Below are 18,925 nucleotides of genomic sequence, written 5' to 3'. Positions count from 1 at the left end.
GCCATTTTGGTTATTATTAATACTTATATAAAAATAATGCCATTAAAAACATAATAATACTGTCCTATCAGGGGCACTTTTAAAAATTCTTCAAGCCAACCAATTAATTAACTAAATTTCGTAGACCCTAGAAAATAGTATGGCCCAAACTGCTTGTAATACCTTGCTCTGTAGACAGAGTTTTCATCTTAGGACAGGGGTGGGCAACTTGTGGCCCTCCAGATGTTTTGGTTTACAACTCCCATCATCCCTCACCATTGGCTATACTGGCTAGGGCTCATGGGTGTTGTAGGCCAAAGCATCTGTAGGGCCACAACCTGAAACAAATGGCTACTTCTATTTGTGTCAAACAAACACAAACACACGCACCACAATGTCATTTTAGAATGGTTACACTTGCCACTCTTTTTTCTGCATAAGAGCTGCATATTAACTGGTGGGAACGAGGGAGAGGGCCTTCTCTGTGGTGGCCCCCACTCTGTGGAACTCCCTCCCTAGGGAACTCTGCCATGCCCCCTCTTTAATGAGCTTCCGCTGCGCATTAAAAATGTGGTTGTTCAGGCAGGCATTTGGGGTGGGTTAGGGTATTTTTAGAAATATGATGTTTTTACAGTAGAATTTTTTTGTTTCAAACTGTTCTATTATACACTCTGTACATCGCCCAGACTGGCTAGGTGACCAGCCAGATGGGCGATTAATAAATTTAACAAACTTTTCATTCTCATGAACCAAAGACCTGCAAAATGCTTTCTGTTTCTGATTTATGCACGCTGTTCTGCACCATACCAGGTATGTCACCAGCTTCTTTCCTCCTTCCCAACTCTGCCTGCCTTTACCAGATGCAGTCAGAGGATTTCCCTTCACCAACAGGTGCCACACTAGCAGCTATGGAGAAAGGGTGGGACAGGCAGGACCACATGAACGCCACTATGTTGCGCCTGTACACTTCTTTTTAGAAGAAAATATTCCTGTTGCAGCATATGTACAAAAATGAAAGAAAACCAGTGTAATGTGCGGTATTGTTGGCATGTGCCTCCAAACAACATGAAGATTGTTAAAGATCTTCTAACTGGAGAACCTATAATTCTTTTAGTGCTGATTTCCTGTATGCCTGTTGGCTATACCCTGCTATACCCCACACATACACATGCACGCACACACACACTAGGGTCCCAATCCGGATCAGGGCCCGTGTGTCTCCTCTAGAGGAAAAAAAAAGTGTCTTAGCTGCTAGATATAGATTTAAATATCCATGTAATTTGGTTGTGTGTGTATGTGTGTGTGAATTTAATAAATCAGATGGATTAAAGGTGGGGAACCTCAGGACCGGAGGCCAAATCCACCAGCCTGTGGTCCCAGTCAGGCCCTCTGGGTTTTTCCAGATGACCACATTTCCTTCACTTGCCCCCAACCAGCAGTCATTCGGTTTCCCAACTTTTGTCCCATTCTAAAAGGTTGAAATGCCTCCGAGAAGGCATGGTTACTGGCAAGAAGAGTTTTTAAGCTCCAGTATGATGGGGGGGGGGATATTTTGGCCTCACCCCTTTTGCCTTTGGCTCCACCCCTTTTGCCTTTGGTCCCACCCATGACTGAAATGTAGCCCTCTAAAGCTTCTCAGAAACTGAAAGAGGTTCCCCATCTCCGAGATAATGAATATTAAAAAGGAAAAGGCAGCGGTGACAGGAGGACAAAACGTACGCGTCACCGCTTCCGCTACTACTGCAAAGTCATCCTCAGATTTTGCCTTGGCTGTTCCATTTCCCAGAGATCTGCAAGATGCTGAATGTTCTTGTGGTGGGTTTTCCTCCTTCACATCTGTGGTCTGATTTTGAGATATGGGTGTTGGTGCTACCGCTGAATTCGGAATGGAGGAAGGGCCCGCATTTGTATCTTGGCCTGAAAGAGATGAGGGGGTTCAGACATGAGTACTGCTTTATCCATGAGATAGCAGGCTTACCTGGTGACTGAGGCCCTAGAAAGCAAGTATCTTCAAGATGGCTCTCAGCTGATAAAAGTAGGATCAACAGTAAAGTAACACAGCTGTTTACACACACACACACACCACAACACAACACAACACACACCTTGATAGGGTTTCAGTTTGAACAAACATCCCTGTTCAGACCAGGCCACAGAGTGATGCATTAAAAGATTAGGTAAAATACGTTTAAATATTTTTACTAACCTGTTGAAAAAGACAAAAGGGTGGTTCAAATGGGTATCAAGCATTGTGCAAGGAAGAGAATAGTACAAACGCCTTTGCAATCTCCCTTGTTGCCACCCTCCGATCCACCCTTGGAGGAGGCACCTGGAGAAGGGCCCCGATTACAATCATAGTGCACAAGTAGGTTCATACCGGGAGAGGTGCTCCGTCTCTTATGTGGAAATCCCAGGTGTCACTGCCACTTTTTGTTTGGCATGCAGTGCCTTTTTCCATATCAGGTGCACCTTTCTCCAGCCCTGCAGCTCCATTTGGGGGAAGCTGCACATGCTGGATTTCTGCCTGTCACACACCTATCAAAGGCACAGGAACCCTGCCAGAATGAAGGTGGCAAACCCTAACTCTGAGGTCTCTACAAATGTGACCAGCGAATGGATGGAATGCCATACTAAAGGTTTGCATCTAGGAAGGGTTGTTTTCTGCCAGACCTATGCAACTTGCTTGTCACTCATTGGAAATCACTCTATATGCTTGCTGGTTTTCCCATAGATTATATTAACTGCAATCTCAGCACCCCTGCTCCTTAAACCCCAGAGAAATGCAGAGAGTTTTAGCCCCCATTAGTATATGCTGGCGCATATGGCCCGCAGGGACCAGCACAGGCTATCCAGACATGTTGGGGGGCAGGGGAGGTACTGCCACTGCCAGGGACACTTCCAGGGTATCTAGCTGTGTGCTACAGCAATGAGCTATGTGCAAGGGAAGGTACTAACTTGACAAAAGACTGGATGCAACTGAAGAATTCTACTGGTTTGAAATGGGACCTACACAATGGAAATAATGATCAGACATACATGAGATGAAATCGTAAATTCACTGAAATTGAGACTCTGGGAGGGTGGACTGACAATCCATCTTCTCACCATCCAGCAGCACCCCACAGTTTCACCCACAGACCTGTTCACCTTCCCCCCACCCCGCCCCCCACCTTAAAAGCCCCTTCCTGCTCCTGCTTAGCACTCAGAATAGAAGCAATTTACACACAAGATGAGCAGCTGGAGTGCAGCAGCTTGGAGGGATGGAACCACACTTTATATAAAGTAAAATTACATCTTAGGCAAAGAGAGTGAGGCCAAACACCCATAATTACACTGACGGTAACACAACAGGGCCTACTCGCAGCCAGGCAGGGGGCTGAAGGCAGGAAGCCAGAGGCCTTGGACCCATCATTATATTGGATATAACAAGAGGTCCTACATGCAGGCAGACAGGGAGGAAGGGAGACAGACCGCACTCACGTAATTATAGCGACTGTAACACGGAGCCTAGCATGCAGAGTAAGGGCTGGATCCACAGCCTATTACAGGTAATAGGCAACTTTCTTTAGCTTTCAGAAGGATCTGCATCAACCAACCACTTACTCGCTGGCATGGCAGCATCGCAAATCAGCATCAATATATGCCAAGCGCACAGGCGTGGTTCCAGAGGTAAGTTTATTCATTTGTTTATTTGCAGCATTTGTATGCAGCCCCATGTCATAGCGTTCCCTGGCTGGCTTACAATAAACAAGTGTAGGAAGCTCACAGTAGGAAAGTGTCCCGTCCCCTCTTCCTTCACCCTGAGGCCACATCCACCCGCCAAAGCCCTCCTTGACAATGTGGGAATGGGTTGGGGGGGGATCCCGCAAAATTTGGCAGACCTCTGCCTGATCAACGCATCAGCTCCCCCCGAACCCCATCCCACGTTATTCAGGATCCCTCCCCCATTTTCTGGAGACGTTTTTTGAGGGGCACAGATGGCTGCTGAAGGGACAGGAAACTTTACTTTTAAGTTAATTTATCTTAGGATCCAAGCCATGGAATATAAAAGTGCCCAACATGAAGTCTCAAGAAATAAAGGATGGAAAGTTGAGAAAGCAGAAGAAATGTGTGAGAGGATCAGGCCTCGAATATGTCAACATATTCAGTACAAGGGAGAGGGACAGAACCACTGTATCCAGTGCTTCATTTCAAAAACAAGAGAGCTCACGTGTCCCCAGAACTTATACTGTTTGCTCTGCAAGCCCTGCTTAATAATCCTAACAGTGCAGTCCTATCCTTGTAAGGGTATATAAGATTGCAGCCTATATTTAACAGGAAATATGCTATGATTTAAATAATAATAATAATAATAATAATAATAATAATAATAATAATTCAGTAGTCTTCAACCTTTTCAGGCCTGTAACTCACCTTTAAATATAATCTAAACTAGCATGGCCAATGGTCAGGAATTCTGGGAGTTGACATCTCAGGAGCTTTTCTACACAAGGCTGTTAACTGCTATATCTACTTTTGGTTTTGTTGCAGAATGGAGATCCGAGCTCTGCACAAAGAGCTTTTCCTTTCCTGCATTTCTGCTACATAACCTCTAGGTGGCACTGTGGTACAGCAGAATGTCGCAATTACACAAGTAGAAAAATACCTTTTCTTTGGCTTTCAGAAATAATACCCCATTTTCCTTGCTCTAGAAAATCCCCCAGGAAAGTGCTCTTAAAAAACAGAAGTGAAACTGGAGGATCATGATGTCATCTAAAGAACCCATAAACTGTGAGTAAGGAATTATAAGCACATAATAAATGCCTCATGTAGAAAAGCTCCAAAACATCTGAAGAGCTATCTTCTGCTCACTCCATGATCTAAGCCAGTGGTATAGTGGTAAATTTGGAAGTGCAGGTGTTCATCATGACAATCCCCATCACCTTGCCCCCAAGGAGATTCCAAAAATGCAGGCAGCTGTGTTGATCCGTATATCTATATATCTGTGTGTACAAACACACAAATCCCAAAGAACAGCAGTACATACCATAATACCCAATTTATTAGGATCGACTGACAGTCATAGGATAGTGAGCTGGCAAAGGGCAGTGTAGTGGCTAGCATGTTGGACTTTGGCTGGAGACACCTGGGTTCATATCCCTGATCCACCCACCTTTGGTAAACAAATGTAGTGAACATTAAAGCACCACGTATTGCATAGCTTGCCATTTATGAAGCTAATGAGGCTCATTCTGAATGGCTCATAACAGACTGTATGACAGCAATGTTACTTTCTAGCATACTTTCAATGTAAAGGACCGACATCTTCATGTCTGAAAAGTCATGGAAAGTGCAGGAAAGGCTCTCTCCAGGTAAATGAATGAATACAGCATTATGAAAAATCCATGGGAGAGAATTCAGATATAAACACAAGGTCACTTTTATCACTTCCTCTTTGGCAGACAGACATACAGACACAGGAAACATACAAAAGCTCACGGAAACTTTTGTATTCACACACAGTGACAGAGAAGACCCACAGAAAAACCCTGCTTCCTTCAAACAGGACAACCCAAAAGGACAGGAGAGGTGCAGGCAAGCAGACAGACACACAGGGAGGGGATAAGAGCCATCCCCCACTCCTGCTTTGTGGGAGGGAGACTGCATGAGAAAGGGAAAGAGAGGACAACATGTTCCCCAGTAACATGAGATCCCCAGCTCAAGATTTTCCAGGAGTTTATTTTCTCAGCACCAGGGGAAATCATTTTATCTCAAAGTCAAGAAACCAGTTCTAGCAGTTTTCATCTCTACCCAGGAGCTTGTTTTTGTAAAGCTTATAGGTCTTTATTGCCCATTCAAAACCAAGCCACCCCAAAATATTATTTATTTGATTTATACCTTGCTTTTCTACCAAGTAATGGTACTCAAGGTGGCTGACAAGAGAAAAAAGTAAAAACTGAAATAGAACTTCATGAAAATAATCATAAAACAAAAACATTAAAAACATAATTAAAAGAAAAATAATAAAAGAAAAAAACGGCACCCAACACAACAGACCAGCTAACATGACAAAGGCCTCCCAGAATAAAAACACTGTTGCCTGTTGGCAGAAGGTCAGCAGAGGGGAAGTCAACCTAACCTCCCTCAGCAAGCAGTCCCAAAGCCTGGGAGCGGCCACTGAGGAGGCCCTGATGGTGGTGGCACTGAGAGAAGGGCCTCTCCTGAAGGCAGGCTCGTGTGGGAAAAGGCAGTCTTCTGGGTAGCCTGGTTCCAAGTCATAAGAGGGCTTTATAGGTCATAACCAGCACCATGTATTTTGTCTGGAAACAGATTGGTAGACAATGAAGCTGTTGCAACAAGGGAGTCACGCGCTCCCTGTAACTGGCCCCAGTCAACTGTCTGGCTGCAGCATTCTGGGCCAGCTGAAGTTTTACAAACAGTTTTCAAGGGCAGCGCCATGTAGAGAACATTGCAGTAGTCTGAATGGGATGCAACTAAGGCATAACCGTAGCCAGATCAGACATTTCTAGGAATGTGTGGCGTTGGTACAGTAGCCTCAGCTGTGCAAACACGGCTATCCCTGCTGTAATTTTGCATTGCAACAGGGTAGCTGACAACAATAAATTGTTGCTGGGAAAATTACCCCCGCCCCCCAGAATATTGTGAGGATTGCAGCTAAGCTTAGACGGAACAGGAAAGTTTGAGAGGCTTGGCAGATGCCAGTCATCTTGCTGATCAACTGGTGCTTCAACTCAGCAAGCCCTGGCTCCACTACAAGACTGATCTAAACATGGTGCTCCCCTATTTCCCGTTTTTTAGCCATGCATGTCCATCTTCTGGCTTTTCTCTCTAATGCAACCAGATTAAATAGTAATGGTCAAGCCCCTCCTAGCTTGGTTTGGACATAAACTGAATAAGCTAAGCTATTCAGTTTATGACCCCCCACCCCACCCCACCCCCACACTATTGAAAAAGCTCAGTTTATTTTCCAACCCAATCCAAATTAGGATTAAAATATATTAAAATATTGATTACAAATATTTCAAGTTTCTAGAACGGGCTTGGGAGGCTTGGGAAATGCCTCTTATAAGGCTTAGTTACGGGCAGTAAGAGCAGCAAGCCAAAATAAGTTCGTATTTTTGGCCTCGTACCCTTTTGTCTGTGGCCCTGTGCATCACTGGAATGCAGTCCCAAAGGGCTTCTCTGAAACTGAATTCGGTCCTGGGGCTGAAAGAGGTTCTGCACCTCTGACATAAAGACACAACTTTCTTGAGGCTAAGCAGAGCAGCTCATGCAGCCTTCTACTTCCTCCAACATGCATACACAGCGATGGAACAAAACCAGAGCCACACCCAGTGGGAACAAGCCACACCAGGCAGGGAGGTATTCAAGAGGAAACTGGAGTGTTCCATTACCGGCCCCTTAAGATACAGTAAATACACCACAGTAAGCCCCAAAGTGAGGCCTTAAGGCCTAAAGAAAAGGAGAAATTTCAAGGAGTCTGAAGCCTTGTGGGGGAGAAAAGACCAAGAAGGCTCACACTTTCCATGAAATATAAGCATTCAAAGTGCACTGCACTTTTCCTGACCCAGTTCAGCTGTGCTCACTGAACGGCACTCAAGGGACCTGTACGTGAACGGTTCCCTCTTCAGCCTGTATGTCACATTGGCCCATGCTGGATAAAGGGGCTCTCTGAAAGCCCTCTCAGACACACACACACACACACACACGTAGCCTTGAGACTAAAAACAGGAAGACAAATATTGGTTTGGCCTACCATTTTTCCCTCCTCAGTACTGGAATTCTTTTAAGACAAACCCTCCCTTTCTGAAGCTATTTTATCAGCAAAATATCTGCTAGATTAAAGTTTCTACATTTTTTACTATCTGGAAAAGGTTCAAAACATTATCCAAAACAGTTTTATTATATATACTTAATTTTGTATAATTAATATTTGTAAAACAGATTGAATTTTGGATGAAAGAACAGATTATTCCCTGTTCTGCCATATCCCTTCACCTTCTCCTAGGAGGAAGTTGTCACATATCATGAGTTACTTCAGTCACTCATGGCTTTGCAGGAGGAATGTGGTTGCATCACTGCAGCAGTAGTAAAGGATTTGCCAGAGTACACCTTATAAAGCTTCAGAGTATCCTGGATTTAAGGTATTTTTATAAACACATAATTTTAAAATGAGCTGTTATTTAACTTAGATACTCAATAAAAATCCCACCAACAGTACAATTCTATACATGTCCATTCAAAAATAAGTCCCACTGACACAATGCCATACCCACTTACCTGGGAGTAAGCCCCATTTAACTCAATGGAGCTTACTTCTGAGTAGACATGCATAAGATTGCACTGTAAATCTCTATGGAACTTTGACTACACCAGTTCTGCTTGCTGGCATCCATTTTCTAGATTCTTTGAACAAACTATATTCTTCCAATATCTCTCAATGTATTTCGGTAGATTAATCTGTTTATGCTTTTCTGGGTACAGTTGGTTACATTGTCAGTGAGTCTTGGGGCAACCGTGTAGGCAAACAGCTCCATTGTTGTTGTTCAGTTGTTAAGTCGTGTCCGACTCTTCGTGACCCCATGGACCATAGCATGCCAAGCCTTCCTGTCCTCCACTCTCTCCCGGAGCGTGCTCAAGTTCATATTCATTGCCTCGGTGATGTTATCGAGCCATCTCATCCTCTGCCATCCCCTTCTCCTTTTGCCTTCAATCTTTCCCAGCATCAGGGTCTTTTCCAGTGAGTTTTCTCTTCACATTAGGTGGCCAAAATATTTGAGATTCAGCTTCAGTATCTGTCCTTCCAATGAGCACTCAGGGTTGATTTCCTTTAGGATTGAGTGATTTGACCTCCTTGCAGTCCAGGGGACTCGTAAGTCTTCTCCAGCACCACAGTTCGAAAGCATCAATTCTTCAGCGCTCAGCCTTCCTTATAGTCCAGCTCTCACAGCCATACATTACTACTGGGAGAACCATAGCTTTGATTATATGAACTTTTGTCAGCAAGGCGATGTCTCTGCTTCTTACTATGCTGTCTAGGTTTGCCATAGCTTTCCTCCCAAGGAGCAAGTGTCTTTTAATTTCATGGCTATGTGCCAGGAAGTGATGGGGCCAGATGCCATGATCTTAGTTTTTTTAATGTTGAGTTTCAAACCAGCTTTTGCACTCTCCACTTTCACCCTCACCAAGAGGCTCTTTAGATCCTCTTCGCTTTCTGCCATGAGGGTGGTATCATCTGCGTATCTGAGGTTGTTGATAATTCTCCTGGCAATCTTAATTCCAACCTGTGATTCATCCAACCCGGCGTTTCTCATGATGTACTCTGCATATAAGTTAAATAAGCAGGGCAACAATATGCAGCCTTGTCATACTCCTTTCCCAATTTTGAACCAATCGGTTGTTCCATGTCCGATTCTTACTGTTGCTTCTTGACCCTCGTACAGGTCTCTCAGGAGACAGGTAAGGTGGTCTGGTACCCCCATCACTTTAAGAATTTGCCACAGTTTGTTGTGATCCACACAATCAAAGGCTTTAGCATAGTCAATGAAGCAGAAATAGACGTTTTTCTGGAATTCTCTTGCTTTCTCCATGATTCATCGAAAGTTGGCGATTTGATCTCTCATTCCTCTGCCTCTTCGAAACCCCACTTGTACTTCCGGTAGTTCTCGGTTCACATACTGCTGAAGCCTAGCTTGTAGGATTTTGAGCATCACCTTGCTGGCATGTGAAATGAGCGCAATTGTGCGGTAGTTTGAACACTCTTTGGCATTGCCCTTCTTTGGAATTGGAATGTAAACTGACCTTTTCCAGTCTTGTGGCCACTGTTGAGTGTTCCAAATTTGTTGGCATACTGAGCGCAGCACTTTAACAGCATCATCTTTTAGGATTTTAAATAGCTCAGCTGGAATACTGTCATCTCTGCTAGCTTTGTTGTTAGTAATGCTTCCTAAGGCCCACTTGACTTCACTCTCGAGGATGTCCAGCTCCAGTTCAGTGACGGCACTATCATGGCTATCAGGGACATTCAGATCTTTCCTGGATAGTTCTTCTGTGTATTCTTGCCACCTCTTCTTAATCTCATCTGCTTCTGTTAGGTCCCTGCCTTCTTTGTCCTCTATCATGCCCGTCTTTGCACAAAACGTTCCCTTGAGATATCCAATTTTCTTGAAGAGATCTCTAGTCTTTCCCATTCTACTGTTTTCCTCGATTTCTTTGCATTGTTCATTTAAGAAGGCCTTCTTGTCTCTCCTTGCTATTCTCTGGAACTCTGCATTCAATTGGGTATATCTTCCCCTTTCTCCCTTGCTTTTCGCTTCCCTTCTTTCCTCAGCTAATTGTAAAGCCTCATCAGACAGCCACTTGGCTTTCTTGCATTTCTTTTTCTTTGGGATGGATTTAGCTGCTGCCTCCTGAACAATGTTACGGACCTCCGTCCATAGTTCCTCAGGCACTCTGTCTATCAGGTCTAATCCCTGAAATCTATTCCTCACCTCCACTGTATATTTATTCATAAGGGATATGATTTAGGTCATACCTGAATGGTTTAGTGGTTTTCCCTACCTTCTTCAATTTAAGCTGAGATTTTGCAGTAAGAAGCTCATGATCTGAGCCATAGTCAGCTCCAGGTCTTGTTTTTACTGACTGTATAGAGCTTCTCCATCTTTGGCTGCAAAGTACATATCAATCTGATTTCAATATTGACCATCTGGTGATGTCCATGTGTAGAGTCACCTCTTGTGCTGTTGGAAAAGAGTGTTTGCTATGATCAGCGTGTTCTCTTGGCAAAACTCTATTAGCTTTTGTCCTGCTTCATTTTGTACACCAAGGCCATGCCTGCCTGTTATCCCGGTGATTTCTTGACTTCCTACTTTAGCATTCCAATCCCCTATGATGAAGAGGACATCTTTTTTTGGTGTTAGTTCTAGAAGGTGTTGTAGGTCTTCATAGAACCGATCAACTTCAGCTTCTTCGGCCTCAGTGGCTGGGGCACAGACTTGAATTACTGTGATGTTGAATGATGATTTGCCTTGGATTCGTACTGAGATCATTCTGTCATTTTTGAGATTGTACCCCAGTACTGCTTTTCCCACCCTTTTATTGACTATGAGTGCTACTCCATTTCTTCTAAGGGATTCTTGCCCACAGTAGTAGATATGATGGTCACCTGAATGAAATTCGCCCATGCTTGTCCATTTTAGTTCGCTGAATCCCAAGATGTCAATGTTCAATCTTGCCATCTCATGTTTGACCACCTCCAGCTTACCTTGATTCATTGATCTGACATTCCAGGTTCCTAAACAATATTGTTCTTTACAGCATCGGATTTTCTTTTCACCACCAGACACATCCACAGCTGAGTGTCCTTTCGGCTTTGGCCCAGCCGCTTCACTCTTTCTGGTGCTACTTGGAAATTCCCTCTGCTCTTCCCTAGTAGTGTATTGGACACCTTCCGACCTGGGGGGCTCATCTTCCGGCATCATATCTTTTACCCTTGTGATACGTTCCATGGGGTTTTCTTGGCAAGAATACTGGAGTGGGTTGCCATTTCCTTCTCCAGTGGACCACATTTTGTCAGAACTCTCTGCCATGACTTGTCCATCTTGGGTGGCCCTGCACGGCATAGCTTATGGCTTCACTGAGTTATGCAAGCCCCTTCGCCACAAGGCAGTGATCCATGAAGGGAATATGGCTCCATACCTCATATGATTAGGAGGTATCTATTAATGTGAGCAGTATATGCTCATTTGTTCACACACAGTTGTCACTTACAGACAAGGTAATCTTCCAATGCCATCAAAATTGATGATACCATGATATGGATCAAACATTTTCCCTGAGGGATGCTGCTGCTGCCCCTATGGCAATGAAAGCTAGTGATAGGCCAAGTCTGCCCAGCTCAATGTGGAATTGGATCATAGGAAGCTGCCTTATACTGAGTCAGTCCATTGGTCCATCCAGCCCAGTACTGTCGACACTGACTGGCAGCAGCTCTCGAGGGTTTCAGGCAGGAATCTTTCCTTACTCTACCTGGAGAAGCTGGGGATCAAACCTGGGACCTTCTGCATGCAAAGCAGGTGCTCTATCACACTGGGCTACGGCCACTCCCAGGGTCAGCAATTATAAGTATCACTGGAGAATTCTCCGGAAAAATAATCTGTTTCCAAGAGTTCTAAACTGACTAGTCATTTTTTGTGCACACGTGTTACCTTTCTGGGACACATGTACATTCTCGCAGTGCCAGTTGGGAACTGTAATGCAGGCAGTGGTGGAGTGCAGGCACTCATCGTGACAGTCCCCCACAGACATGCCCTAAGGGAGAGTTCAAAAATGCAGGCAACTGTGTAGATCCATATCAACAAACCAGTTCTAGTGGTTTTCATCTCCATCAGGAACAGGTCTTTTGTAAAGCTAATGGGTCTCAATTGCTATCATGCCCCCACTGGAGAAATCCTTCTCAGAGGAAGAGCTACAGCTCCCAGAAACTGAGGGCACCCCAGATCAGTCACTGTCACCACACCAGGAAGAGCCTGGGTCTTCAGGAGAGATGGCTATATTCTGTATTCAACAGACTGTATTCAACAGATGCTGCTATGGTTCCATGCTGTTGGTCCCCTTCCATATCCTAGGACAGCAGATCTCCACTTGCAGCAGATGAAAAGTTTCAGATGAAGAATAGATCCAGAAAAATACTAAGAACTTATGGCACTTGGTTACTGCATCATTCACAAATCTGACAAATTTTGTACTAGACTGTGGGCTGATCTTTACTCTTCAACAGTTTCTGATGTGTGTTTTCGAAACATGTGGTAGGCTATAATGTGGTACAGAAATTGCTTTACCAAGTGGGTATTTTGGCCAAGTGGGTTGCTGCTTTGCCCAAATTGCAAGGCAATGGAAGAGTTGTATGGAATTAATCCTACAGGCTGAGAAACACCTGTTTATGTATTTATTTTATTTAAAATATTTTTATACCACCTTTTGACACAAAGATTCCTTGAACATCATGTGCAGGTGGAAGAGGCTGAGGAAGGCCCCGGAAAGAGCAATCCTATTGGGATAGGTGGCCGCCTCCAAATGCCTATCCAGTGCATGGCGGGAGGAATGGGGAGGGAATCCTCTCCTCTGTGCTCCAGCTGCCCTGCATTCATGGCTAGATGGCTGATTTCGGCTGTCTAGCTGCAGGACCGCAGAGCAGGGGAGGGGAGGAGGCCAGACGATGCATAGGAAGCATCGTACCGGCACTTCCCCACTCCCCACCCCGGGAATGCCCCCTTTTGCCCCACTCTATGCTGCTCTTACAAGCACGAAGCCCAGGGACATTCCATGCTGCCTATGAGGGGGCAGGGGCGGGCTCAGAGTCCAGTTCCCAGAAACCGACCAATCCTATGGCTGTCTAGCCACTGTCTAGAGGCCATAGGACTGCACCCACAATTTCTTTCTAATTCACCAAAACTGTGGTTTTGTGGTCACAATATCACATTATTCTCATGTTCCGGAAGTTTCATTCAACAACGTGGCTGCCTAGGTAGTTCTCCACCATGGGGAGTACCAGCAGTTAGCATGGCAAATCAGGCAATCTGAATTCTGTCCCTTGTTTTGCCTACATTTTAAGTCTTACTTTAATAAAAGACTGCCTTGTGGCATCTGAAAACTCTTTACAGATTTATTATGGAATAAGCTCGGCGGAACAGAACACGGGCATCTTCAGTCGTGTACTGTACAAGTGAGGAAAACAGTGAGGAAACTTCAAGCAAGCTATAAGAGAAAAGTGTATGCTTTATCTAATTCAAAACCAAATTCTCAGTGTACAATAAGCAAGTTAAACAGACCTGCACATATTTGCTTATTTTGCATAATCTATTCTCGTTCTACTAATGGGAAACTGATTCCAATGGTGTTAATGTGTTGCCCTTTTTTATTGTTTTTAGTTAATTGCTTACTTGTATTGTATTCTATGGTAACTGTAGTTTTTACATCTATGCTGTAAGCCAGTCTGAGTACATCTGTAGAAGAGCGGGACAGAATTAATTAAGAATTATTTATTATTTTATTAGTGGCAAAGAACTATTAAAAGGATGGAAGCTCCCACACCCAGATCACTTGAAATCCTACTGAGCCTCTTTCTGGATTCTGAGAGTGAGGGAGCAATCCTATGGCCGCTAGACAGCGGCTAGACAGCCATAGGATATCTGGTTTTCCAGGAACCGACCTTGGAGCCCGCACTCCAAGGTCGGTTCCTGGAGAACCAGCCTCCCCCCACTTCCGCGCTGCCTCGGAGGCAGCGCAGAACAGACCTGTGCTCTGCACTCACAAAAGGAATGCAGAATGGCTGAAAAGGGGCGTTCCTGGAGGGCGTTCCGGGGTGGGGAGGGTGGAAATGCCTGTACAACACATCCAATGTGTCATACAGCAGCCTCCTCCCCCACTCTGCCCTCCCGTGTCTAGACAGTCGGCTGTCTAGCCGAAAATGCAGGGCAGGAGAAGCACAGAGGGAACGATCCCCTCCATCTTTTTCCTGCCCTGCATTGGATAGGCAGTCACCTCCAAGGTCAGAGGCAGCCGCCTATCTGGTTAGGATTGCACCCTTAACTAGATGTTTCCCACATACTTTCAAGCCTGCTGTCAAGGTTCCCCTGTTGCCTACTGAATACTCCAACAGCCAAAATCAACACTCAGACAAAAGGGCTGCTTTCCAAGGCTTTAATTCCATTTATTCTAATGAGGCATACAGATGCTAATAGCTTGAGACTCAGAGAAACTACAAAGGAACAGCCATCTAGGGGTTCTAAGGGTTAGGATGTCAGTTGATCTCCGTTTGGGAAAAAAGCAGCAACTCTCTGAACTTAAGGGGCGGGAGGGGAAGATCTCCCCCTCTCCCGTGATGGTTCTGGGCGCAGCTGTTGACGTCGAGCCAATTGGGCTGAGCGAAGCTCGGCCCTTGCGATCTCTTGCTTGTGCCCGCGTCTGCGCCTCACATCTAAAAGTTCAGGTTGTCCCTCCCTTTCCATGCCTGGTTCGCTGTCACTCCCAGGGATGTGAGAAGGGGGGGGGCTCCCCCTCCAGCTGCGCCTCTGAATTCTGAGAGAGTTCCTCCCCCACGAGTTGTCTCTCCTCCTCAGAATCAGAGCTGCTTTGTGACTCTATGGGCTCAGATACAACCCTGACATCTATCCTCTCTGCCATGAGGGCTAGAAACTTAAAATGAAAAGTAAAAAAGCCAAGATGCACCCCAAACCAAATCCTATGTTTTTTCTGTGTGCAGAATATACACAGGCCTGTACACAAGCTCAAGCAAAATTAAGAACATTTTATATTTTCCCAGGGGATACAATTCTCTACAATTTATTCAAAAGGTTGCTTGCAATTTTATTTCATGTGTACACCCCTCTAGGTTCCTGCCAGATCTACAGTGTGATCTGAAGCATGTTTACTTAGAAGTAAGTCTCATCAAGTTCAACTAGACTTACTCCCTAACAAATGTGCTTGGGCTTGCAGCCTCAGAGCTGCATTGCCAAACCTGTTATTTATTGCTTGTTTGCACAGTATATACCACAAAGGGTCCCCAAAGTGGTGGACACTTCTAAGCAGTGCTGTGATATAAGTATTAACTATTAGTACTTCTAAAACTTAGCATGATCTCTGTATTCATGCTTTTGAGCATGCAGCAGGGGAAAGAGCTGCATGGCAAAAAGGAAAAAGAAAAAAAGAGGAATCTGTCATTTGTGTTTGTAAGCAGAGAACTTTGTATGTGTCAGCAATTCATTGAGATTTTGCATCATTCTTTCAGAGAAAGAGATGTAAAAATAGGTTTGGTTGCAGACGAAAACCCACAATTGGGAGGATGTGTTTTGGTGGCAGCTGGGTTCTGTGAATTGTCTTCAAAGCTATCATTCTTGTGGGCAGACACTTAGGTCTTTTAATAGGGAGGTCAGTGCCGTGGTTTCATGAGGTCTATTGCTGCAATCCTGCATGCAATTCACACATGCCAATGTCCCATTATTCTCGAGTGAGAGAAGGACTTCACACTTGATGCTTTCCCCACAAGAAGAGCAACTCTGTGTAGGAAAAACATATACATCAACAACTCTTCTGAAGACAGGCAATCGTTTCTTTTCCCACATACAAGCTTCATCTTCCTGACACATATTGCCACAGCTACATGAGTGGCAATGTAAATGCCTTTCCTCCCTGCTGATTCTATGAGAAGAGGACTTTTTTCTGCACCCTTACCTGAGCAAGATGTGATGCATAAAGCTTTTGTCTACATGGAGAATAAGAGTAACCAACGATATGGATTTAAGCAAGATTATTATTTATTCTAGTTCAAAGTCCCCCATGTGGACACTTCATTCTACAGCATTGTGGGGGTAGGGCAGGAGGAATTAAATCAATGTCTGTTCCCATTGCATCTGCTAAAAAGGAGCAACAATATTTAATATTCTGGTCCATGAGTTTGTTCTCCAAATGGGTCATTTACTTTCAGCCTGAAATTAAAGCACCAGAATATTTCAGATTCAGAGATATTTAGAAACAGTGCCCCAAGAAGTCTGTATCAATGCCCCAAGAATAACAACCTCATAACTGTGAATACAACGTCCAGTGTCCCAAGTTGTCACGGTTGCAGTAGCAACCATTCATGACATCATGAGATTTGCCAGATTCCCCATCTCAGCTGACTATCATTGTAAGAGGTCCCTCCATAAAACAACTTAATGCTTTAATTTTAATGTTGGTTAAAATGGCAGCTGTTCTTATTGAAAGTTGCTTCAAGAATGAAGAAATGGGGGAAACAGCTTATCAAAATGGAGATGTCGTACTTCCCACAATTCATTTTACATTTGTATTAATGCACAGATGAGCTTGAAGGCTGGGAGAAAGATACATATGGTACAGATCATCTTCAAGAGGTTTTGGAAACTGCAGACCTTTCACACAGACTGTCATGCCAAGGAAAATTATGGAGAGTCTAATTAAGGACATGCTGGTACAGTAATTGTATAACCTTCTCAGGTCAAGCCAGCACAGGTTCTTCAAGGGGAAATTGTGCTTCTCTAACCTATTAAGAGATCTTTTGAGAAGTTAATTGAAGATTAGATATATGGGAGCTAGTGGACATCATTATTAATGAGAATTATAATTTGAACATATCCAGCTCTTTCACGGCAAGTCACACTCATCCCTTAGCTTAGGTTTAATTCATATGGCATCGTCTAGGCCAGTGACAACATAAGATCACCCAACATTAGGTTATTAATATGTGTATGCCTGAATGCTCATGTATAGAAGTTCCTAAGTAGTCAATGCCTAGATAACCACCCCAGGTAAGATCTAAGGGTGTGTGTACAGTTATTTTATCACCCTGATGATACTGACCATCTAATACCATATGATACTGACACCGCATGCCAAATTGAAACAGTGTGCGATTCAAACTTCGTCGAAAATCAGGGTGTGGATGTGGCAGAAGCAGCTTAAGCAAGAGCTGTAGAGCTTTCTACTAGGATGAGTCAGCAGATGGTTACATAGGAATTGGTGCCATTACACTTTAAAGAAGTGTGTATATGAGGGAGAAAAATATCTGCACCAATGTAACCGAGTTCTGTGCCAAGAACAGCCAATTTCTGCAACCTGTACAAACAATGCATATTAAACAAACTTGCTAATTTTTTGCACGCTATTCTGCATTTGCTAGTCATGTGGAACATTGAAGAACAGTGGATGGCCCCATCACTGGAAATCCAGCTCAGCTCCCCCTACTGGCTTCTTGGATTTCACTAGGTATTACCTATGCACTTTCAAGCCTATCTTCATAGTATTATGGGCTAGAAATATGTTTAGAAAAAGAGAAAAAACTGATCTTCTCAGGATGCCCAATTCTGCAATCAGTACCAGTTTCTCTGTTCTTGTGCCATGTAATTACGGAATACACCCTGCCAATATTCATAATTATAAAGTTGTTATTCCACAAAACTGAGGCATGAAGACTGGATCTCAGATGTATTCAGGGCAAGGCAGTGCATAAAAGTTGGAAGGACTCTAAATGTAACCTAGACCAGCTCACATAATACATACATACATATACATGAAAGATAGACTAACAACAGAGTATTAAAAAAATACATTTAAGCTAAACATTTCAGCTTCCACCCTCATCAGTAGCTGGGCTGCTAACTGGGTATCAGGAGTGTCAGTTTGGAATGCCTGGAGATGAAAGTTCCTTAGGAGAAAAAGCAGAGGTATGATTGCTGAAGTGCTCACAAATTGTCCTCCAAGCCATTTGGACTAAGAGTTCTCAGTCTACAGATCCAAATTTTTTCCCTTTTGTTAAGCATGTCAGTGTCTTTTGTTTGGTCTAGTGGAAGCAACTGTACATCTGAGAGACTATATGAAGGTGAGTTGAAATGTCTTGCAACAGGCTGCTCCAGTTTTTTTTAGTAAGAATTGCAAATTTCTGATTATGGAATCTTGTTCTTAGGTCCATTGTAGTTTTGTCTACATATTGCATACAACATCTTTCTTTTTTTTTTACATTCAATTAAATAAACCACATTAGTAGAAGTGCATGTTAACAACTGCCTAATGCAATGAGTTTTGTTAGTAACTGTGCACCTGAAAGAAGTGGTTTCTTGGAGGTAATTGCAGGTAATGCAACAAGTTGATTTACAATGGTATGATCCTGGCTTGCAAGTATCTTGATTAAGTGCAGCCTTAACTAACAATTTATGCAGATTGGGTGGCTTTCTGAATGCGATGCATGGTGGAGAATTAATGGCTTCTGTTAAATGAGCACAATAGGATATAATAAGGTAACCAGCTTTAATTATCTTGTGGTAATTAGGGGCAGCAGGATGGTATCCCACAACAAATGGAATGCGATTTTCTTTCAAAGAATTAGCCTTTGCATCACAGAAAAGGGTATCCCTGATATTACTGATGCTCGATTGAT

At 43.8% G+C, this 18,925-nt stretch overlaps 1 protein-coding gene across 2 annotated transcripts in view; it reads right to left on the bottom strand.

The window, feature by feature from the left end:
• MDFI (MyoD family inhibitor) overlaps nucleotides 1–18,925 on the bottom strand; it is a 70,799-nt gene that overhangs the window by 25,227 nt on the left and 26,647 nt on the right. For both annotated transcript variants that reach the window (XM_084853123.1, XM_084853122.1), the window contains exon 3: nucleotides 1,699–1,896. In XM_084853123.1, coding sequence (XP_084709249.1) covers nucleotides 1,699–1,896 — 198 coding nt within the window. The remainder of the gene's footprint in view (nucleotides 1–1,698; nucleotides 1,897–18,925) is intronic.

Source organism: Heloderma suspectum, chromosome 4 (genome assembly GCF_057233095.1).
Source record: "Heloderma suspectum isolate Gila_16-S chromosome 4, 16-S_ref, whole genome shotgun sequence".
Lineage (NCBI taxonomy): Eukaryota > Metazoa > Chordata > Lepidosauria > Squamata > Helodermatidae > Heloderma > Heloderma suspectum.
Note: the sequence above shows the minus strand (reverse complement) of the source record. Positions and strands in the feature narration are given on the sequence as shown.